Source organism: Clarias gariepinus, chromosome 14 (assembly GCF_024256425.1).
Source record: "Clarias gariepinus isolate MV-2021 ecotype Netherlands chromosome 14, CGAR_prim_01v2, whole genome shotgun sequence".
Lineage (NCBI taxonomy): Eukaryota > Metazoa > Chordata > Actinopteri > Siluriformes > Clariidae > Clarias > Clarias gariepinus.
Genome location: NC_071113.1, coordinates 3925269 through 3946107, shown reverse-complemented (window position 1 = coordinate 3946107; position 20839 = coordinate 3925269). Strand labels below are relative to the sequence as shown.

The window sequence follows — 20839 nt, the reverse complement described above, 5'->3', positions numbered from 1 at the left end:
TCCAACCAGCCTACTTCCGGAGAGCTCCAGCTTTTGCCCGTTCCCCGACGGCCCTGGACGCACATCGCCTTAGACTTCATCACGGGCCTGCCGGTTTCCGAAGGAAAAGACACCAGCCTAACCATCATCGACCGGTTCTCCAAAGCCGTACACCTGGTGGCCCTCACCGGACTCCCATCAGCCAAAAACACTGCCGAGCTGATTTTGGAACACGTAGTCCGCCTGCATGGGTTCCCCAAGGACATCGTCCAGGACAGCCACCACTATCTACTCAGGATGGCATTGGTGTCGAACACATTAGTCTTTGGACGTCTGGATCTCTGGACAAAGACCCTAATATGCCTGAAAGGAACCTAAATAAAAAAAAGGTCCTAGTTATTAAAGCCTACTGCAGAGTAGCAGAAAGCTAAAGCTTTTATTCATCGTTCGAATATCCGCATAAATGCCAACGTCTCTGTGACATTGCCAGCTACATCTTGCTCATGTAACTTAAAATCGTTCAACAGAGGCCAGACAAAAGTATGTGTGTTGTTACGGCAGAACGTAATGTTCTAGTCTCTGAAGATGTAAGAAAGTGGTGTCTACATGGATAAACATCTAAGAAGGGTGTGCACATCTGACAACTTCTTATCACGTGATTGATAGACGTAAATCACATACGCCTGGTTGTGCTTAAACATCAAACTTTTTAATAAAGAATAGAAAACAGTCCAGCTAGTTTCTGTTAGCGAAGAACCACTTAGCAAAAACACTAAATAATTATTATGGTTCAAACTGTTGAGCTACAGGATTTTAAATTTTGATCACCGATGTGATTGGCTAATCAGATGTAACTTAAGCTCCGCCCTTGCTGACCTGACGCTAAATGTTACTGGGGAAATGTGTTTTTTTTATCATGAGTATAATGAGTGTGTGTGTGTGTGTGGGTGTGTTTAGTCTACAGCAGGCGAGTTATTTTCTGTTCTGCTTCTCATCTCAGCGTAATAATTTCATATTTAACAGATGATTGGTTTTCCTGCCGCTGTTGCTGTCGTCTCCCGGGCGGTGTAAGGCTCAGAACGCTGTGTTTTATAAACTCATGTGAGCACTGAGACGGGGAAAGCGACGCTCTCACACAAAGCCTCATTATTTTCACCCAAAAGAATCTTATGGCTGTGCTTTGTTTATTTTTTTAATATAAGGTATAATTAGTTTAGCAAGTTGTGTGTGTGTGTGTGTGTGTGTGTGTGTTATTTACACATTTTATATCATTTTTTACAGCAAGTATCACTCTGATGTGTTATTAATCATACACAAAAAGATTTCTGGTATTCTACTTACACACCTACACACACACACACACACACACACACGCGCGCGCGCACACAGTAGCAGCAGTGGCGGCCGGCCCATAGGGGGCGCTGGGGCACCGCCCTCCCTGATAAGAGGGGCTAAAAATGTAAAATATATTTTTTAAAATTAAGTTTTTAAATTCGGTTTACCCACCAGTATGTGCCTACATGCGATATGAATAACATATACAACATTTCCCACCTAGTGACATTCATTCACCAGTGAATTTCCACAGACAGACTTGTATCGTTACTGTCATGGGGCGCTGAGAAAAAGCGCCCCTGAGTGCAGCCAAATAGCCCATCATGTACTGTTGCTAGGGTAAATTAATAAATATGCGGCCAATCAGTTTCTCAGAATTTTATGGTCTTGGGGCGCTGAAAATTCTGCCCCAAGCCGCAGAAAATACCGCGAGATTTAAGTTTTTTTTTCTTTTGAGGCGCGGCCAATCAGAGAGAGGCGCGGTCAATCATAGTAATGATGGCGAACTTAACGAGCGAAGAGCAGTTTCCACCAAATTCGGTGAGATCCTTATTAATATACCCGTTTTAGACTGTTGTGTTAAATTTCATTTTTAAAACTCTTTTTCTTTGTGTGAACCACTTTGAGATGCAACTTTGCTTGAAAGGTGATCCAGCTGATCATACCCTTTGATGTTGATTATTGTATTTGATACTCTCTTAAGCATGCATGGCGTATTATACAATGGAAATTTGTTCATTTACTTTATCTGTGAAACTGGTGATTTTGAGGAGGAGATTAAATCATTACTGTTAATTGTAATCATCGTCTGACTGTTGATTTTAATTCTTATATTGGACTAAGCAAAGAAATATTTTGTCACATCAGCCCCACCAGGAAAATTTTTCACCAGCCGCCACTGAGTAGCAGATAGATTGGAGCATGCACACACATATACACACACATGCACACAGAAGTAGAGAAGAGAAATAGTCAGCGGTAGCTCAGTAGTTAAGGCGTTGGACTACTGATTGGAAAGTCCCAAGCTCAAACACCATCATCACCAAGATTCCACTGTAGGGCCCATGAGCAAGGCCCCTAACCCACAACTGCTCAGTTGTACGATGAGATAAAAATGTTTTGTCGCTCTGAATAAAGGTGTCTGCCAAATGCATAATGTAAAAAAAACCTGTCAAACACAAATAAGAGGACAGACAGATTTAGTCAGCACATGGGAGCATGTTTAGCCTAATTAATACACCACTAGTTTGTGTTTAGTCTGTTAACTACTGTATAATGCTAGTTTGTGTCATTATTGCTACTTCATGCTTTAGGCTGTTTACCATCGGGGAAAGTAGACCAGTACGGTCTGGTACTCCATACGACTAAAAGATTCAGTGCTTGTACGCAGTTCTGAAAAGAGGAGAGAGCAGCGGCCTGCCAAACCCCAGTTCAAAACCAGTTGCGGAAGTACTTAAAGCTAGAAAACCCATCTGCAATTGTTGTCATCTTAAACAACACTCCTTATTAATTGCTTCTAACTTGTTAGAGTTGGTTGCGTCTAACCCATCCTCCACGTCTTCTTAAGCATGCAACAATAACTGCAGGCATGAGCAACAGCAAGCACATACACGGTAAAAATAGGAAGGAGGCCAACCAACAATTTTAAGTTGTTTAATGTCTTATCCTAAAATTAATGTCCTTAAACTCCACTTACATGGGTGTTGATCTCAAACCCCCAGTGCTAAAACTACAGTTACGTCCTTCAATTCAACCGTGGAACAATTAATTAACTGAGGCTATTCTACAGCAGAATAAGTGGAGACATAAACTTCTGAGATTTACAAGACTGTCCACCAGGGTCACCGTCATCGGGGGAACACAGAGTCCCTGGTCATAGGAGGGCCCAAAAGGGAATTCTAACCTTTTATAAGTTGTCTCCTGGACTACTTTGGTAGAATAAAAATTTGCAAAAATTTTATGTAGTATTTGCATGTAACATAAAAGCGGATCCACTTGACCATAGAGATGGTCCTGGCCTCGGCTGATGCAGACAGCTGTTCTCTAAGGATTTGTGGCTGCAGTCACTCAATAGTTCAGGACTGGAATTTCCTACAGTTTTGTACCTGAGCCTCCAAATCAACTAGAGCACATCTTCTTATATATTGAACTTCCAGCTGCCCAACACAGTATGACCGCAAATCCAGTCTATTCCTGCTATCCACTATCACCCAAATGAGGATGGGTTCCTTGTTTAGTCTGGTTCCTCTAAAGGTTTCCTCATACTGCTATCTCAGGGAGGTTTTCCTTGCCATCCTACAGTATGTGGTATGTGTTTGTGTGTGTGTGGGGAGGGGGGGGGGGGGGCATGGCCAATCAGCGTCCTGTGCGAGGTCTGGGGTGGGGTGTTTTGTGGTAGAGGTGATCTTTGGAGATCATCTTGTCCCAGGCAAGACACATGACAGGCCTGCTGTCCACCACCTCCACTGGTTATTCTCCTCGTCTTTTGGCTGCATGCTACCGTTTATGATTGAAAACCACTTTCACCCCTGTTGTTTACCCTAACATTAGCTTGTGGTTTGTCCTGTTTTTGCTGCTATCTGACTTTCTCAGAGCGCTGTAGTGTTGTGTGTTATGTACCAGTGTGAATGTTTGTTTTTTTGTGAGGCGAGAAACAGAAACATGTGACATCGTGCACAAGACCCGGTGAGAGAGAAAGAAAGAGGGAAAGAGAGAGAGAGAAAGAGAGAGAGAGAAACAGCTTTTCTGAGCAGAGTGTTGCACAGAGAAAAAAGGACCATCTGTCCGTAGGTGGGACGGGAAGTGTGTGAAGCAGGCAGATGGAGAGATGGAGCAGGTTGGAAGCCTGGACATGATCCAGGATACAGAAATAAATCACACCAGTTAAACACTTCCTGGGTCAAAAGGTCAATGGCACGGTTTCACTAACCTGGTAAATGTGAACTTTACACTTATGTGTTACAGAGGCATATCTTAAAACCGACTTAGGATGAAAAGGGGACAAATTTTGAAGGTCTCTTCTTTTATCCAACCTTTAACTGTACTCTATACATCAATCAAACGGGCTCAGTTTAGCATCCATTCAGGTTTATTAATGTAGAAAAATCCATTAAGAATTATGCCAGTTCAACATCTGCTCTGACCTTTCAATGATACTCAGTGTATTTAGTGCTACGGCTATCTTAGAGTCTGTGTGTGTAGATAATTCACCGATTTTTGCAGTGTGGTGTGAAATGTAAGGATGAGTGCTCATGGGCTATTTCAGTAAAACATTCCAATGAGCTTTAATAAGCAATGAATCATGAAATGATGAGTCTCTTTTAAATAAGGTACATTTTTCTAACATGTGAACACTATACAGTACATGCATACAATGATCAGCCAGAACATTAACACAACCGCCAGGTGAATTGAACAATATTGATGATCAGTTACATAAAGGTGACAGGATCATGTGCACCCATGCCTGTAGGGACCAAAGGCCAACCAATCCAGTCTGATCCCACAAAAAAAGCCAACGCTGGCCACAATATAAAGACACCTGAACACCCTGTGCACTATATAGCCTATTGCCTCCAGGCAAAGAGTTCAAGGTTGTTACACCAGCCTCTAAATTTCCCAATATAATTAAGCACCCATGGCCTCATGGGATGCACCAGACAAACAAGCCTGATCCATAGAGGCCCCACCCCGCAACCCACAGAACCCGAAGGAACCCCTGCCAGCTTCCTGCTACTAGACACCACAGCGGGCCCGTGGATCCATGCCCCAAGGGTCCAGAGCTGCTCTGGTGGCACACGTTACAGTACATTTACACACAGTATGCATCAAATATTTCCAGTTTCTCTCTTTTACAGCCATTTATCAACATATCTACAGTAAATATTTACATATAATCTTTTCTTAGTTAAGTCACTAACAGGTACAGTAAGATAATAACTAAAGTAACTGTTGATATTTGCAGTCCTTCTAGCTACTGTATTTACCAACACATCTGAGGAAAATATTCATGTATGGAAGGACCGACATACTGTATAAATTAGTTACCTGAGGGTAACTGTTGATAAACTATTTCATTTGAGTTGACTATACACTTATGACTAAGCAAAAAATTTAAAAAGGATCATATTAGAAAACCCAAATGCATAGCTTACAGTTACTGTATACTTTATGTGTGGGGAAACACTGCTTTGGGGAAACAAAAAAAAAATGTTGAAATATCAAATCTCTTTATATATTTATTAATTAACCTGAGGTGAATGTTGACATGTGGACTTGTACCAACATATCTAAGGTTAATATCGACATAGAATCTAGTAGCAGCACATCTAACAAGTAAAAGTTAACAAATGCAGTCTCTCCTAGCTGTTTATTAGCACATCTGAGGTAAATGTTGATGTGGAGTCTTTTCTTAGAAAATCAACAAACAACATCTGAGGTAACAGCGTTGACATACCGCATTTTTTCTTAGTTAATTACCATCATGTCTGATGTAATTGTTGACAAACGGAGTGTTTTCTTCACTATTCACCAACGCATCTAAATGTTGACACGTAGAGTCATTAATTCGTTTTTTCTTAGCTATTTACTGTGTAAACAGTTGATAAGTTAAGTCTTCCTACATTTCCTTCCTACTTTTTTTTACCTACATTTCTAAAGTAAACATAGACATACTGTATGCAGTTATAGACTAACCCATCTGTGATAATTATTAATGTAGTTTTTCTTAGCAATTTATTGACGTATTTGAGCTTAATGTTTTCCTAGCTATTTACCAATAAACTTGAGGTAAATGTTGACATATGGTTTCTTTCACATCTATTTAATAACAAATCTAAAGTTAAGATTGTTGAGAGTCTTTTCTTAATTAATGTACTAGCACATGAGAGGTAATAGCAACCTTATTCTTCGCGAGGGAAATGTTGACACATGCGGTCTATTCCTTTTATATATCTAGACATCTGTGGTAAATATTAATGTAGGGATTCTTTCTTAGCATTCTATTAACACGTCTAAGATAAATATTGGCGTTTCTGACAGTTCTGCCCCATTTCTCTGACTCTGTTGGTACTGTCCCTGTTTTATGACTGCCTTTGTGTCTCAGCTTCAGCTGGTTTGCGTGTTGGATTAGCAGCGGTACAGTTTATCACGCAGCTGTTCTGCTCTTGCGACCACTTCCAATTACCACAGCTGCTGATGAGACGCACAAATAGTGCATAATCTGCGTCCAACAAGGACATCTGTTAAATGACTGGATGCAGAGCGAGGATGAATGCACTCCTGCTGAGGAGGTCATGCTAAAAACAATCCAAATGGATTCTTCAACCAGGAAGTGTTTGATTATGGTGTAAAAAGCTTGTTGGTTTGAACATAGCATGAGGGACTGCCTTTAAATTTGTCCGAACTTGCTGCTTATCTGGGGCGCTAGCCAACTACAACATAATGATATTGTCAATCGATGATCAACATCACATCAAAACATTGGACACGATGATGGAGTAATAACCCTTGGTATTTAAAAGATTATCCAAAATCTGAGAGGCCACTTTTTGCTTGTCCATTTTCTTCACTAAATGATAAAAAGGACAGGCTGAAAAGTTTGCTATTTGTAACGACTATGCAAAATAAAACCACAAATAAGCTAGGCAATTTTCCATCCTCTTATATAAATGTTTAGCAAGTCATACATACGATATTTATTCATTTATGCATGATGCTATAAAGGAACTTGTACTTACGCCACTGAGGTTGACGTCATTCTTTCCTCCACGTTTGAACTGGCTGGTGATTTGGCAGAGGACAGAATGGCCACGCCTTCGAGCGGCAATAAACCGCGAGCTGCTGCTCTTGCTGCTCTGACGCTTATCATCTACATACATACAAAACACAGTAAGCAACTGTTACATTGCCAGCCTCTCTCTTTTCTCCCTCTTAAAGTCAATAATAAATACAAAACCTAGCTTGTAATATTACTGAGAAACCAAAAATTACTCTGTTTTTTTTTTTTTAGATTTTTATCCAGATTTTCTCCCTAATTTATTATAATATAATAAATTATAATATTGGATTTTTGTCCAATTCCTCCCAGTCACTAGGGGGCGGTCCCACATTAAGGCTACTACCACCACTCAGCCGGGAGGGCCAAAGACTATCACGTTTCCTCCGAACTACGTGACGCCAGCCGACCGCATCTTTTCGAACGGCTCGCTCACGCACCGTTGCTGTGCTAGCCTCACACCTTCTGTTCTAGACAACCGATCAACGCAGTCTGACAAATCACAAGTCAGCAGTGGTGTGGTATAATATTCAGTTTATTGATGGCTTTGAGGTCTGATTCAGGTCGTACCGTCTCTCCGGGTGCCGTGGTGGCTCTTTCCATGCGAGTCCGTCACATCTTTAAAGGAGAAAAGAAAAAGCACCATCTCTCCTTTCTCGTTCTTTATGGGAACAATATCCAGCAGACACCAAAATGATGTTCCTGTAGCACAGCACATAAAAAAACAACAACAAAAAAAAGAAAAACACACAGGAACATATTACTTTACACAGTGAGTGATTTTCAATGGTGAGTCTTTAACATATTAAACTCTGCCATCTTATTTTTCCCTTTAGTTTCTTTCTTTTTTCAGGAATTGCAAGCAGATGCAAGTGCAGATTTTTATTACACGCTGAGCCAAAAAAAAAAAAACAGAATGAACTCTCAAGTATAGGAAATATGAAAATTAACTAGAAACACGAACTATGAACTGCCAAATGGAACATAAATACACAGGGCAAACTTAAAATCAGTAATCATGGTCATGGCACAATAGCAACACAACCATTGACAGGACAAGGGAGAGACATGGACATGACTTAGAAGAAGAGCACATGGAATGGTAAAGGCACACTAGACAATATGGAAGTGAGCGCTGTAGCGCTGCACATTCCCATGTATGCTGAGAGTAGTGACGCTCAACATCTGTGAGATGGGATACTGATTAAACTAAACACCTTCCTGCACATCTGAGTGCAAGAAGAAGAAAATCATGACTGGATTCAGAGAGAAAATTAAGTGTAAGATTTTTGAAGATTTCAATGATAGACAGTCGGATCTGAGAAATAAGGCTCGTGACAGATGTTTGGATTGAGAAAGGGAAATGGTGGAGGGGAAGAAGAGAGGAACAAACAGAGGATTAAGGGCTTTTTGAGGTTCCTGGTACATGATGCTAAAGGCAGAGGAAGCAGAGTACAGTGATTTCACCATGTGGTGGGAAGAGATATAGATTTAATAAAAGAAGCAGAGGAAGGGAATACAGATGCAGAATCCTGCATAAGCCGCAATAAAAACAAATCTTACTCTATACACATACCATATGTATTTTTATATTGTAAGTGTTGTTTTCTTATTGGATTTAGTCTGGTTTGTTTATGTCTGTGGTATTGTAGTTGATACAGCAGCGCTTTGTAGATAACACTTATAATAAATTATAGAACAATATTCACTTCAATGGCATCATAGAAGGCAAAAAAAAACAAAAAAAACAAGAATAAGTCAAGCTGAGATGTAATATTATCCCAAACAAAGTATGATTATAACAATATAAGTACTAAGAAAGTATAGGCAACTAGTAACATTATGCCTACATAGCCACAGTATAATGATCTGTAATAATACACCATTATCAGTTTGCACTGTCAGATCTGACGTTTATAATAATATAAAGCTATTATAAGTTATAGCTGTCTCAGGTTAAATAAAGTGTAATTATAATAGTTATCTAATATAACATGATTCATAGTACTATTGATAATAAGAATAAGAAAATATATATTTGCAAGCAATAATGATCGTGCTCATGCACCTGCACCACCACACAACCTGTGTGCTTTTTGACCATGTTAATGGCAGCGGACTCCAACCTGTATGCCAATTGTCATAAGTTAAGCGTGGTAAGACCCCCAAAAGGACCTTGATGATTAAAAAAAAGATTTTTTTTAAAATTGCAAGCAACAATGAGCGGGCCCAAGCACCCTGTGCCATCACCATCCCGTTGCTCCAGAAAGACAATGGACACACCGGGCACATGCAAGGGGACGAACCAATACCAATATGACATAATTTTAGAAAAGGGGGAATTTATGTTTAGACATCTAAAAAAGCCCCAAAAGCATCATGCTATGATGTCACTCAATGTGATGTCACTTAATATAATGTCACTCAATATAATGCCACACAAAAAGTTATTAACCACTTTTGAGCAAGTTTGAGGCTGTGTCACAGGTGACCTGTTTGCGATATCAAAAATCCCTCAGCAAATTTGCATCCTCAAAAGGAGCACATACATCACATAGGCCCAGTTTGGCGGCAATCGTATAAATTCCCTCGGAAGAGTGTATTCAAATTTTTTGGGTTCGTTTTTGCAAATGACACAAAAATAACTAACTTCCTGTTGAGTTGAGTCTATCACATACAATATGAAAGTTGATATGACAATATGAAAATTCAATGAGCTCTAAGTGTGTACTGGGTTTCGCATGCATACGTGCAAGTGTGTATGAGCTATGCAGCAAAATCTTGTGTGAGGGCCCTGAGCCACGCCCCGGGGTCCAGACTCTCTGGCAACACTTTTGGGCACAAAAACGTAACACTGTTTTAGATTCCAGGATTCGTTTGGGATCCACATCAACCCCACTTTGTTCTTGTGACACCTGGCTCACTTGTTTTGGGTCTGCAAGGACATTATGTTCAAGAGCTTGTAAATCTCTACTACTTTGAAAAAAATCATGTCAATCAAAAATAATTAACCACTTCAAATACGGCCCAGAACTTCAGACTCGCTCCATTGAGAATGAACTGCATTTTACAGTGGAGACGCAGTGAATCAGCAAAAAACTACCTCCGTATTCCTCTCCTCATTGCTCACTCAATTTTGCACACATACCCACAATACCTATGTCAAACCAGAGAGGTGTGACTCCTGCCTTGTTAAATATTCAAATAAAGATGATTGGTCAAAGAATTTGGGAGTTATTAAAGACTGTTTGGGACCTGACAAAAAAACTGATTTCCCCATAGGAACCCATTCATTTTGCCAAACTGAACAGCCATAGGCGTGGCTAAGACATCCGGGCCAAACCCTCACATTACACACACACACACACACGCACGCACGCACGCACGCACGCACACACACACACAGCCTTGGCTCTTATCTCAGGAACAGTATGATGGATTACTGGATTACATCGTTTTGCCCAGGAAAGGTGGTGCAATTTTGTGCCCCTACCTCACAATTTCTCCAGAAACTGTCTAATTATACTGCCTCTACTTCTATCACTACTACTGTTAAGACTACTATTACGGTCAACCTTATTACCACAGTAACTAATAATAATAATAATATTACCGCTTCTACTATTAGTACTGCCGCTACTATCACTTTTACTCTCATTATTACTCGGCTGCTATTAATACTGCTACGAACAATTTTACTTTAACTCTTAATGTTACGACTACTGTTTATACTGCTGATATTACTACTACTACTACTATTGCTACTTTTCAGATGGGTTATACTACTGTTTCAATTACTACTACTACTTTTAATCCCATAATTACTGTGACTATTCTTTATACCGCTGCCTCTCTTCCTACTACTACTTACTGTATAACATTAATGCTACTCCGACTACAATTACTACCACTAATACTACTGCTGATACTGCAACTCCTGATGCTATTAATATTATTACTACTCATCTATTGTTAATATTACCACTATTAATACTCCTAACACGACCTCACTTTTACTCTTATTATTACTACTTATTGTTACTTTTAATTTGAATACTACTACTGTTACACTTACTACTGCTTTTAATTTTAACATTACTGCTACTATTATTTATACAGCTGATACTACTACTATGAAAAGTTTTACTCATTGTTGTCTCTACCACTTTATCCTGTATTCAGGGTCGCAGGGGGCCTAGAGCCTATCCCAGGAGACTTAGGACCTGAGGCAGGGCACACCCTGGACTGGGTGTCAATCCATCACAGGGCACACACACTCATTTACACACTACAGGCAATTTGGAAACACTAACTGATCTAATCTGCATGTCTTTGGACTGTGGGAGGAAACCGGAGTCCCCGGATGAAACCCAGCAAGCACGGGGAGAACATGCAAACTCCATGCACACAGAGACGGGAATCGAGCCTGGCCGGGATTTGAACCCAGACCCTGTAGGTGCAAGGCAACAGTGCTAACCACTACACCACCGTGCCACCCCTGAAAATTTTTACTATATAATAATAATAATAATAATAGTATAATATTGATATACAGTATTGTAGCATTTATTACTTTATGTAGATGACTTTTTATCTGATTTAAATAAAAATATGTGATCTAAATAAAAATATATACATAGTATAATATTAACAATATTTGAAATCCTGGGTGTTCTGCCCCACCTGTAAGCTATCTGGTTATACTGTATCTCCCCAATAATGACCTCCTTGTTCTTAATCTCACCGTCTTTCTTGTAGAACTGGACCTCAGCCTGGTACTCCTCTTTACTCTCCAGTGCTTTCTCCATGCCCTGTGCCACCTGCTCGCTCGTACCCGTGCCGTACAGGAAGCGACAGCTGCAATTCTTCTGCATTACCTCTGTCCTGACAAAGCCTGTCAGCTCACAGAACCCGTCTGAGCAATAAACGATGGGGTAACCACGGTGACCCTGAGCATTCCCCAACAGAAAGTTGCTGTCTGCAGTGAGAGAGAGACAGAGAGAGAGAGAGAGCGACAGAAAGAGAGAAAGCGAGATGGACAGAGAATCTATAAGATCAGGAAGATTGTGAGAATTGAAAGAAATCTAACAGTCTACAATTGCCATTATAACATTTTTAATTTGTAAGTTTGAGCAATTTGAGTTATTTGATATTTTGAATAAATAAAATAATGGCAAAATTTAACTGGCCACTCATCCCCTACACTTGCAGCTCGCTTGATATTCCTTCATAATTGCATCTATTAAAAATCCTGATCTCAAGAGAAGCAATCTATGTGTAATGATTACTCAGATATCTCTGAGTAATGGTGTCAGGACTGCGTGGTAGAGGCGGATACAAGTGCAGGAATGTAGTCCATGACAAATCAAGATGATTTCACGCAAGAAAAATGTGTGAGAAAGGTCCGAATCAAGCACGACTGAGAAACGTGTCGTAACACTCACATAACTTCTGAGTTGTGTTTTAGTCCATAGTTCTACCAGAAGAAGCGATATACCCTGACTTCTCATTATTAATGAGTCCCTAAATACGGCCAGTAGAGACTGAACCCAGATTCAGGTTGAGTTGATGTCATTTTGTGATAAAAAAAATAAATCTGTTGAACAAGTGATGCAAATGCACAAAAGCTTTCAGATGTTCCTGATGGAAGCTGTTGTGTGATAGCAGGGATGGGAACTGGCATGAGACTAAAATGAGGTTGAGGCTAAACAACCTTGATTATTCCTTATGCATGCGCTCCTCACTCTTTCTGCACCGCTTAGCCCCAAATTTAGCCACTTTCCAATCTGGCTCGCTCTCCTGTCACTCTTAATGCAGTTACAGCGTGATCCTGAGCCTTGATTCCTTCAGATCACTTCGAAACTACTAGAGGGAGGAATGTTAGGCCTTTCACTTCTTTCCCAGAAAGCAGCTTGGGCGTTAAATACAGGGTTTAAAACGTACTCCCTTTCTGTGATGTAGGTTTGATTGATGCTGAGTGATGTCATGAAGCGGATAGTCCATCATTAGGAAGCAGGAGGCTCTCCATTCACACATGCGCGCGCTTAGCAAGAGGAAAAGATAGCCGAATTTGGCTAAAGTCCCCATCCTGCCCCTGTGAAGGACACTAAGTGACTCATAAAGCAGTCAGTGCTACAGTCACAATGGAGACAAAAATGTTGGCAATCAACAAAAAAAAAAGACATTTTTGGAAGCACAGGTACAGCCTACAGATATACAGTCCAAGCAATTATGTGAGGTCATGCCTCCAACTTCATACCATCAGTCTCTATTATAATAAGATGTCTTTTCGTATTTTTCATAAAAAGAGTATAGTGCTTTGCAAATGTATTTATACCCCTTGAACTTTTCCACATTTTGTCACATTACAACAACAAACGTAAATGTATTTTATCGGGACTTTATGTGACAGACCAACACAAAGTGGCACGTGATTGTGAAGTGGAAGGAAAATAATAATAAATGGTTTTTAATTTTTGACATAAAAAAATCTGTAAAGTGTGTTCATTTGTATTCAGCCCCATTTACTCTAATACCCCCAACCAAAATCCAGTGGAACCAATTGCCTTCAGAAGTCACCTGATTAGTTTATAGAATAACACCTGTGTGTAGTTTAATCTCAGTATAAATACAGCTGTTCTGTGAAGGCCTCAGAGGTTTGTTAGAGAACATTAGTGAAAAACAGCATCATGAAGCTCAGGGAACACACCAGACAGGTCAAAAAAGAAGAGAGGAACAAACAGAGCAAAAAAAAAAAACCAAACATTTCAGGCTTTGAACATCTCACAGAGCACTGTGAAGTCCTTCAACCGAAAATGGAAAGAGTATGGCACAACTGCAAACCTACCAAGATATGGCCGTCCACCTGAACTAAGTGTGGAAGAAGATGCTCTTGTCAGATGAGACGAAATTGAAATCTTTACTGATCAGAAGATTAGTGGTTTGATCCCCAGCTCAGCCAGGTTGCCACAGTTGGGCCCTTGAGCAAGGCCCTTAACCCTATCTGCTCCAGGGGCGCTGTATCATGGCTAACCCTGCGCTCTGACCCCAGTTACAATGGGACATGCAAAGAAGGAATTTCACTGTGCTGTAATGTATATATGGCTTAACTTAAAACTTTTTAAAAAATCATATTGTGGAGGAGGCTTTTCTCCATAAGGACAGGGAAGCTGTTTAGAGTAATTGGGAAGACGGATGGAGCAAATACAGAGCAATCTTGGAAGAAAACCTGTTAGAGTCTGCAAAAGACTTGAGACTGGGTCGGAGGTTCACGTTCCAACAGGACAACGAGTCTAAACATACAGCCAGAGCTACAATAGCATGGTTTAAGTCAAAGCATATTCATGTGTTAGAATAGCCGAGTCAAAGTCCAGACCTGGGGCAAGACCTAAAGAATTGCTGCTCACAGACTCTCTCCATTCAGTCTGACTGAGCTTGAGCTACTTTGCAAAGAAGAATAGGCTAAAGTTTTACTCTCTAGATGTGCAAAGCTGGTAGAGACCCCGATAGACGTGCAGCTGTAACTGCAGTGAAGGTTGGTTCAACAAAGTATTGATTCGAGGGGGGGTGAATACCCAATGCATGCCACACTTTACCAATATTTGCTTGTTAAAAGCTATTTTATTCTTTTTCTTCTACTTCACAATTATGTGCCACTTTGTGTTGGTCTTTCACATAAAATCCGATGGGTACATTTACGTTTGTGGTTGTAACGTGACAAAGTGTGAAAAAAATGAAAGTGGTATGAATATTTTTGCACGGCACCGAATGTGTTCATTTTTCACATATTTATATCACTTCACACACATCTGTCTGTAGAACGAATCCCATCTGAATATTGCTTAAGATGCAATCACTGTTGCTGTGTTAAAAACGTTGAAATGATGTGATTAGCGCTACAGTAGCTGCAGGATCCTGACGCCAATCTTTCATCATGTCGTCTCTCTACAGCTCAGGTAGATTTCTCTCCTGTAGTTCCAGACCTGAGCCCTCACATGACACCTCCACACACACACACACAGCCGTTCCTATGTGATCGACAGCGACATCAAGTATCAAGGAAGCTGCACGTTGTGGACGTTTTGTACGTCTAGTAATTAGCGTATCGCTTTGGGAGATGTAAAGTGACATGCTTAAGTTGTTATCGTGTGATTAGGAAGCTCGGGGCACATCGACTTTGCTTACAGCTGATCTCCTGGCAACTAGATGAAGCTATTTTGAGCTGCGCAGAGACTCCTGCTGCTGCAAGGAAGGATGCTGCTCTGCCTTGAGTTTGTGTGTGTGTGTGTGTGTGTGTGTGTGTGTGTGTGCAGATGTCTTTGTGAGGGGCACACACGCAGGGAGAGCCAGAAGCAGATGCCAGCTTTCCTTCTTCATTTATCTGTTTCTACATTTGCGTTTTCCAGGAAAACCTCCTGCAAAACAGTTTCGCTTTATCAAAGACAGGCAGGTGAAGGAATGAGTGTTTACAGCTGCCATAACGCAAGTGAACACCTGACCAGCCTCAGCTACAAAAAGAGACAAAAAAAAAGAAACCCTGCAATAAAGAGGTCAGAAAACATTAGCTTTACTTCTGACACTGGAGACTCCTTCCATAAAAGATCAATAAACACCTTGTACATCTTATTTATCAACAATTAAACAATGGAATGTTTGCTGTAAAAGTCCCTGTAAATAGATAGATAGATAGATAGATAGATAGATAGATAGATAGATAGATAGATAGATAGATAGATAGATGTGATGACAGCATTGTGGAGGAGTGCTGTTGTGTAAAATGAGCAGAATGTACAAACACTCCTGTCACCTGACAACCGCTCCCACGAGCCCAACTCACAGAAACACAAACAACATAAAGAGCGTAAAGTGAGAAAGAGAGAGAGAGAGACGAAGAGAGACGAAGAGAGACGAAGAGAGAGACAGAGGGTCCTGTTCACATTTGGTTTTGTTTAAAGCCCGGTCCCCACTTTTTGGCCGTAAATCGTGACAAGCCGTTGGTGGTTATATGGCATGATCGTGGCTTCTAAAGTGATTCGTAGTCTTCCATAGCTTTGCTTACAAATTTTTTTAGCATGGGCAAAAAGGCGCTACAATTTTCACGACTCGCAGGTCTGCTACTGTATAAGTAAACCATATGCTCCCATTTATGGGCTTTATTACTCAGCCGTAATTAAAAAGTGAGCACCTGCATCCGGTGGCACCTGTGGCTTACTACGACCATCCAAGCTAAGACAAGCTACTGTGCTGCTACAGAATGCTATGTTGTCACGTGCCAGCGAAATCATAACAAGATGATCGCAGGTCTATCTGTAGGAGTATGTCATGTTTTTGAGCTAAGTAAAGCTGCACTAAGTAGAGCTAAGGGGGTTTCCGCGGTAACTCTGTGTTTAAGGCATTGGACTACGGTTCGCAAGGTCCCGAGTTCAAATCCCGCGACCACCTGTTGGGCCCTTTAGCAAGAACCTTAACTGCTCAGATGTAAAATGAGATACTGTAATGTAACTTGCTCTGGATAAGGGTGTCTGACAAATGTTAATCTAAGTAAGTCCATCATTAATGCTTCATAGATAAATCGTAGCTAATGACATTAGAGCTAGGTTTTCAAAATGTCTCACGTGGGAGACTTACGTAGCCATTTCACGTTTCTAAACTCCAAGCAGGGTTGCCAAATCCACCAAAACTAAACAACTCAATAACTGCAACCGATATATTAAGTCATTTGACATGAACTAAGCTTAATTTTAACAACACCAGATTCAGAAAAAGCTAAGGAGCAGGAAGGAGCCGTCCTTGTCAAACATCGCATTTTGTTTGGACACGGAGCAAATTAAGCACCGCCCCTTTCCATGTTGACTTATTTATTCGTTTCTGATTTTCCTCTGAGAGTTTTTATAATTGTTGCATTCTCTTTTCATATTGATGTTGTGTTTTATGGGTTGATAATTGAACGTTTTTGTGGTGAAAGCAGGAGACAAGTGCAAGTTCATAGTGTGGGGTCGAGGCCCAGAAAGGCGACGTTATAAAACAAGGTTTAGGAAATTAACAATCAGCGAGACTTCGTTAATGTTTATGAATGCTCGAATGATCGTCGGCACGGTATATCAGAGACACCGTTCTGCTACTCTCCGAGCTAACACTGTACAGGTGGACTCAGTCAGGTAACAGAGTGATCACTGAGGGTGGGGGCGGAGTTACCGCTCCAGAGTAGGTTTTACTGAGGTGAAGCCAGGGGGCGCTCTGCTGTAGCTATAGCACTAACGAAATGGCCGGAAAACTTCTTCTCTGGCTGTTACACCAATACGTTCCGACCAATCCGATTAGAGTCTTTAATTATTCTATATAAATGATGCAAATTCACTCTCAGTAAGAGTAAGTGTAAAGTTTACAGTGGACAGCAGGTGTGTGTGTATGTGTGTGTGTGTGTGTGTGTGTGTGAGACTCACGGGTGCCGTCGAATCGAGTGGCGATGGTGTCCAGGAAAGTGTTTTGTGGGGCGAGGAGCCCCTTCATCACCGGCATGGTGACACAAGACCTGTCTGTTTTCCTGTCAGCGTGTCTCTGTGTCTCTTTGTCTTTCCGTCTGCCTCTCCGTCTGTCCCCCCCCCCTTTCCGGTCCTCACTCCATCCTCTGGGTCGAGGGGGCCGGATTCGACCAAACTACCCCATGGGGTAATAAAATAACAGAGGGATTCCCCTGGTTTCTCTTCAAATTGTTTCCTGCTCAGGTTCTCTCGTCTTTCTTCCGAGCGAGTTCTCCACTCTTCAATCCATCCTTCTGTCCTCCTTTTCGTTCATTATCAGTTCCCCTCGTTTTTTTTTTTTGTCCTTGTCCTCTTTCTTTGCACCGGTCGCTGCTCTGTCGCTTATCCGCTCGAGGTGTGGTGTCTCCGTGTGTGTCTTTACACCTCACTGCCTCACCGCTCCACTTCCCTCTGCTACTCTCTCTCTCTCTCTCTCTCTCTCACTCCATCTCTCTCTCTCTCTCTCTCATCCACCCTCCCTTTTCTCCCTCCTGCTTCCTTTATCTCCCTTTCATACTCTTCCTCTGTCTGTTTCTTTTCCTCTCTCTCTCTCCCTCTGACCCTCTCCTAATCCTTCTCCCTCTCTCTATTTCTTTTTCTCTCTCACTAGTTCCATCTGTCCATCTCCGTCTCTTTCCCACTATACCTGTCTCGCTTCTTTCCTTTCTATTGCATCTTTTCTCTAAATTGTCTCTGCCCACCTTTCTCCTCTCTCTCTCTCTCTCTCTCTCTCTCTCTCTCTCTTTATCTCTAACTTCTTCTCCCTTCACTGTTTGGATGGATGGATGGATTTCTTTGATCCCGAAGCTAATTTGAGCTTCATCTCTCTCTCTCTCTTTCTCTCTCTCTAACAATCTTTTTCCCTCCTCCTGTCTCACCCATTCATTTCTTAAATTTTTTTGCATTTCAGTGCAGTTTTTATCAGATACAGAAGAAAAATCATTACAAAGGTGTAATGATTAATCAGAACCGTGTGTGTGTGTGTGTGTGTGTGTGAGAGAGAGAGAGAGAGAGAGACTATCACTCATTGTGCATCATACTGTGCTGCTCTTCTTCTTCTGCTCTTTGTGTGTGTGTGTGTGTGTGTGTGTGTAAAGCTCTCTCTCTCTCTCTCTCTCTCTCTCTCTCTCTCTCTCTCTCTTTTTCTTACTAGCCCTTTTTGTTTTCCAATATGTCTGTCCCTCTTGTGTGAGATGTATGGAAACCACACACACACACACACACACACACACACACAGTACTATTGCACTGGATTGCAGCGCGATGTCACACCATAAAGTGCAGCTTTTGTTTTAGAAGATGTGTGTGTTTAATAATCTGCAGCACTCATTTATAACTCCATCTCTCCATCTTTCCCTCTCACTCTATCTCTCGCTCTCTCTTTCTCTCTACTCTATTGTCCATCTTTCCTCATCTTGTCTCTGTCTTGTCCTCCTTTCTCTTTGTCTCCATCTGTTTTTTTCCAAGTGTGATGGTGTCCCTGATGACCTTGTTTCCCCTGTGTGTGTGTGTGTGTGTGTGTGTGTGTGTGTTGTAGGTGTGTTTAAAAAGACCTGTGCCATATTAATGCATAATTATGTAAATGAGATGCTCAGCACATGAAATATGAAGAAGTGCTTTAGAGGAAGAGATCTCTGATGAGTCGTGATGAACAGGACATCTAGCTTCGTCTTGTCTCGTGTGTGTGTGTGTGTGTGTGTGTGTGTGTACAGAGAGAGCACAGAGTCCACTGTAACAAACTGAGACACAAGATATTCATATTTTTTCTTCTCATTGTATTATTATAATTATTAATAATGATATTCAGAGCTAATAATAAACACTTTGCAAATTTGAAAGACGGAAAGTTCTGAGTTTATTTCACTTTTTCTCTGTTTCTTTATCCATTTATATATTAAAATAAAATACCAAAACTTGCTGGCTAAAAACCTGCCTCACTAAATTAGCACGCTGAATGCTAAACACACGCACATGCTAATATCAGTGATTAATAAAGTAAAAAAGTTGACATTTTCTAAAAAAATTTTTTTTTACATTTCTATTCCTATTGAAGAGTAAATTTGGTGCCGTTTTCATCGTTTCTTTCGTGGCGCTGAGGGGAAACACCACACTCGCTATATGAATCACATCCGTCTTCACCTTTGTAATGTCAGCTTTTTAACAATAGATCGTCAGGATCGATGCTTTTCTTTACTCTCGATTTCCTTTTTGCAACTGTAAGCGTTTAGGATGTAGCGTTAGCGAACTGAAATGAGCTCGTGTTGGCCTAGCGACTCCTGTGTACCTGATGTCTTTTCAGGTAACTAGCACACCGTATTCCCAAGCTGTACTGCCTGAGACGAGCTGCTCCAGGTTTGCTTGTGCTTGCAAATTTAGCCGATGTTTTTTTTCCTTCTACCTTTGTCTGCACACACACACTGCCTCCAGAATAGAATTGACGACGTCAGGCCTGTGCTGGAAATGGGACGGCGCTAAAAATATTAGCCCACTTGCAGAGAGCAGAGAGCAAGAGCGCAGAGTAATGAAGGTGGACACAAACAGCTCGGGATACACTTCATAAAATCTTAAAACCCAGCCGTGTGTCATGGAAACCGAGGGACGGTCCAGAGAGTCCAATCAGTCACTCAGACTCTGTGCTTAGGCTAAAAGACACGCCCCGTGTCCTTATTATTGTCTTTCAAATATAAAATGGTAATTGATAAATACACAGCCTAAAATCGCAATAGGTTGAATAAAATAAAAGCAAGAAAATGTTTTGTGCCAACTTGTAAAAAAAAAACAAGCTAATTACAGATCAGATCAAAAATAATAATACATGTAATAAAATAAAATATCATAAACATTTTGCAAATAAAGAAATATTATAACTGTATATTTATATAATAATATACATTTAAATAAGTGTAAAATAAATAGTAATACTAATATAAACAATATAAATCAATAATATTTAATTAAAATATAAATATATAAACAGAATAAATATATTATATTAAAACAATAAAATAAAAAGAACAAAATTATCAGAATTGGAATCTGTCGCCCTCTTGTGGAAAAACAGGCTAATTACGTTGAACGGAACCGGAAGTGATGATCTATTTCCAATTGATGCTTCAATTAAATTTTTTACAAATAACAGAAAAAAATCTCTCTAAGTAACTACTAAAACCGATGCTGTTGCATAAGTATAAATATAATATTTGATTTAATTTAACATAAACATTACAGA

At 40.6% G+C, this 20839-nt stretch overlaps 1 protein-coding gene across 1 annotated transcript in view; it reads right to left on the bottom strand.

Moving 5' to 3' along the window:
- kcnh4b (potassium voltage-gated channel, subfamily H (eag-related), member 4b) overlaps nucleotides 1-17944 on the bottom strand; it is a 34565-nt gene extending 16621 nt beyond the window's left edge. Inside the window, exons 1-4 of the mRNA XM_053511494.1 lie at nucleotides 17533-17944; nucleotides 11835-12068; nucleotides 7661-7792; nucleotides 7053-7183 (exon numbers count right to left, since the gene is read on the bottom strand). Of these exons, the coding sequence (XP_053367469.1) occupies nucleotides 7053-7183; nucleotides 7661-7792; nucleotides 11835-12068; nucleotides 17533-17608 (573 nt within the window). The 5' untranslated portion in view covers nucleotides 17609-17944. The remainder of the gene's footprint in view (nucleotides 1-7052; nucleotides 7184-7660; nucleotides 7793-11834; nucleotides 12069-17532) is intronic.
- Between the last annotated feature and the right edge of the window lie 2895 nt (nucleotides 17945-20839).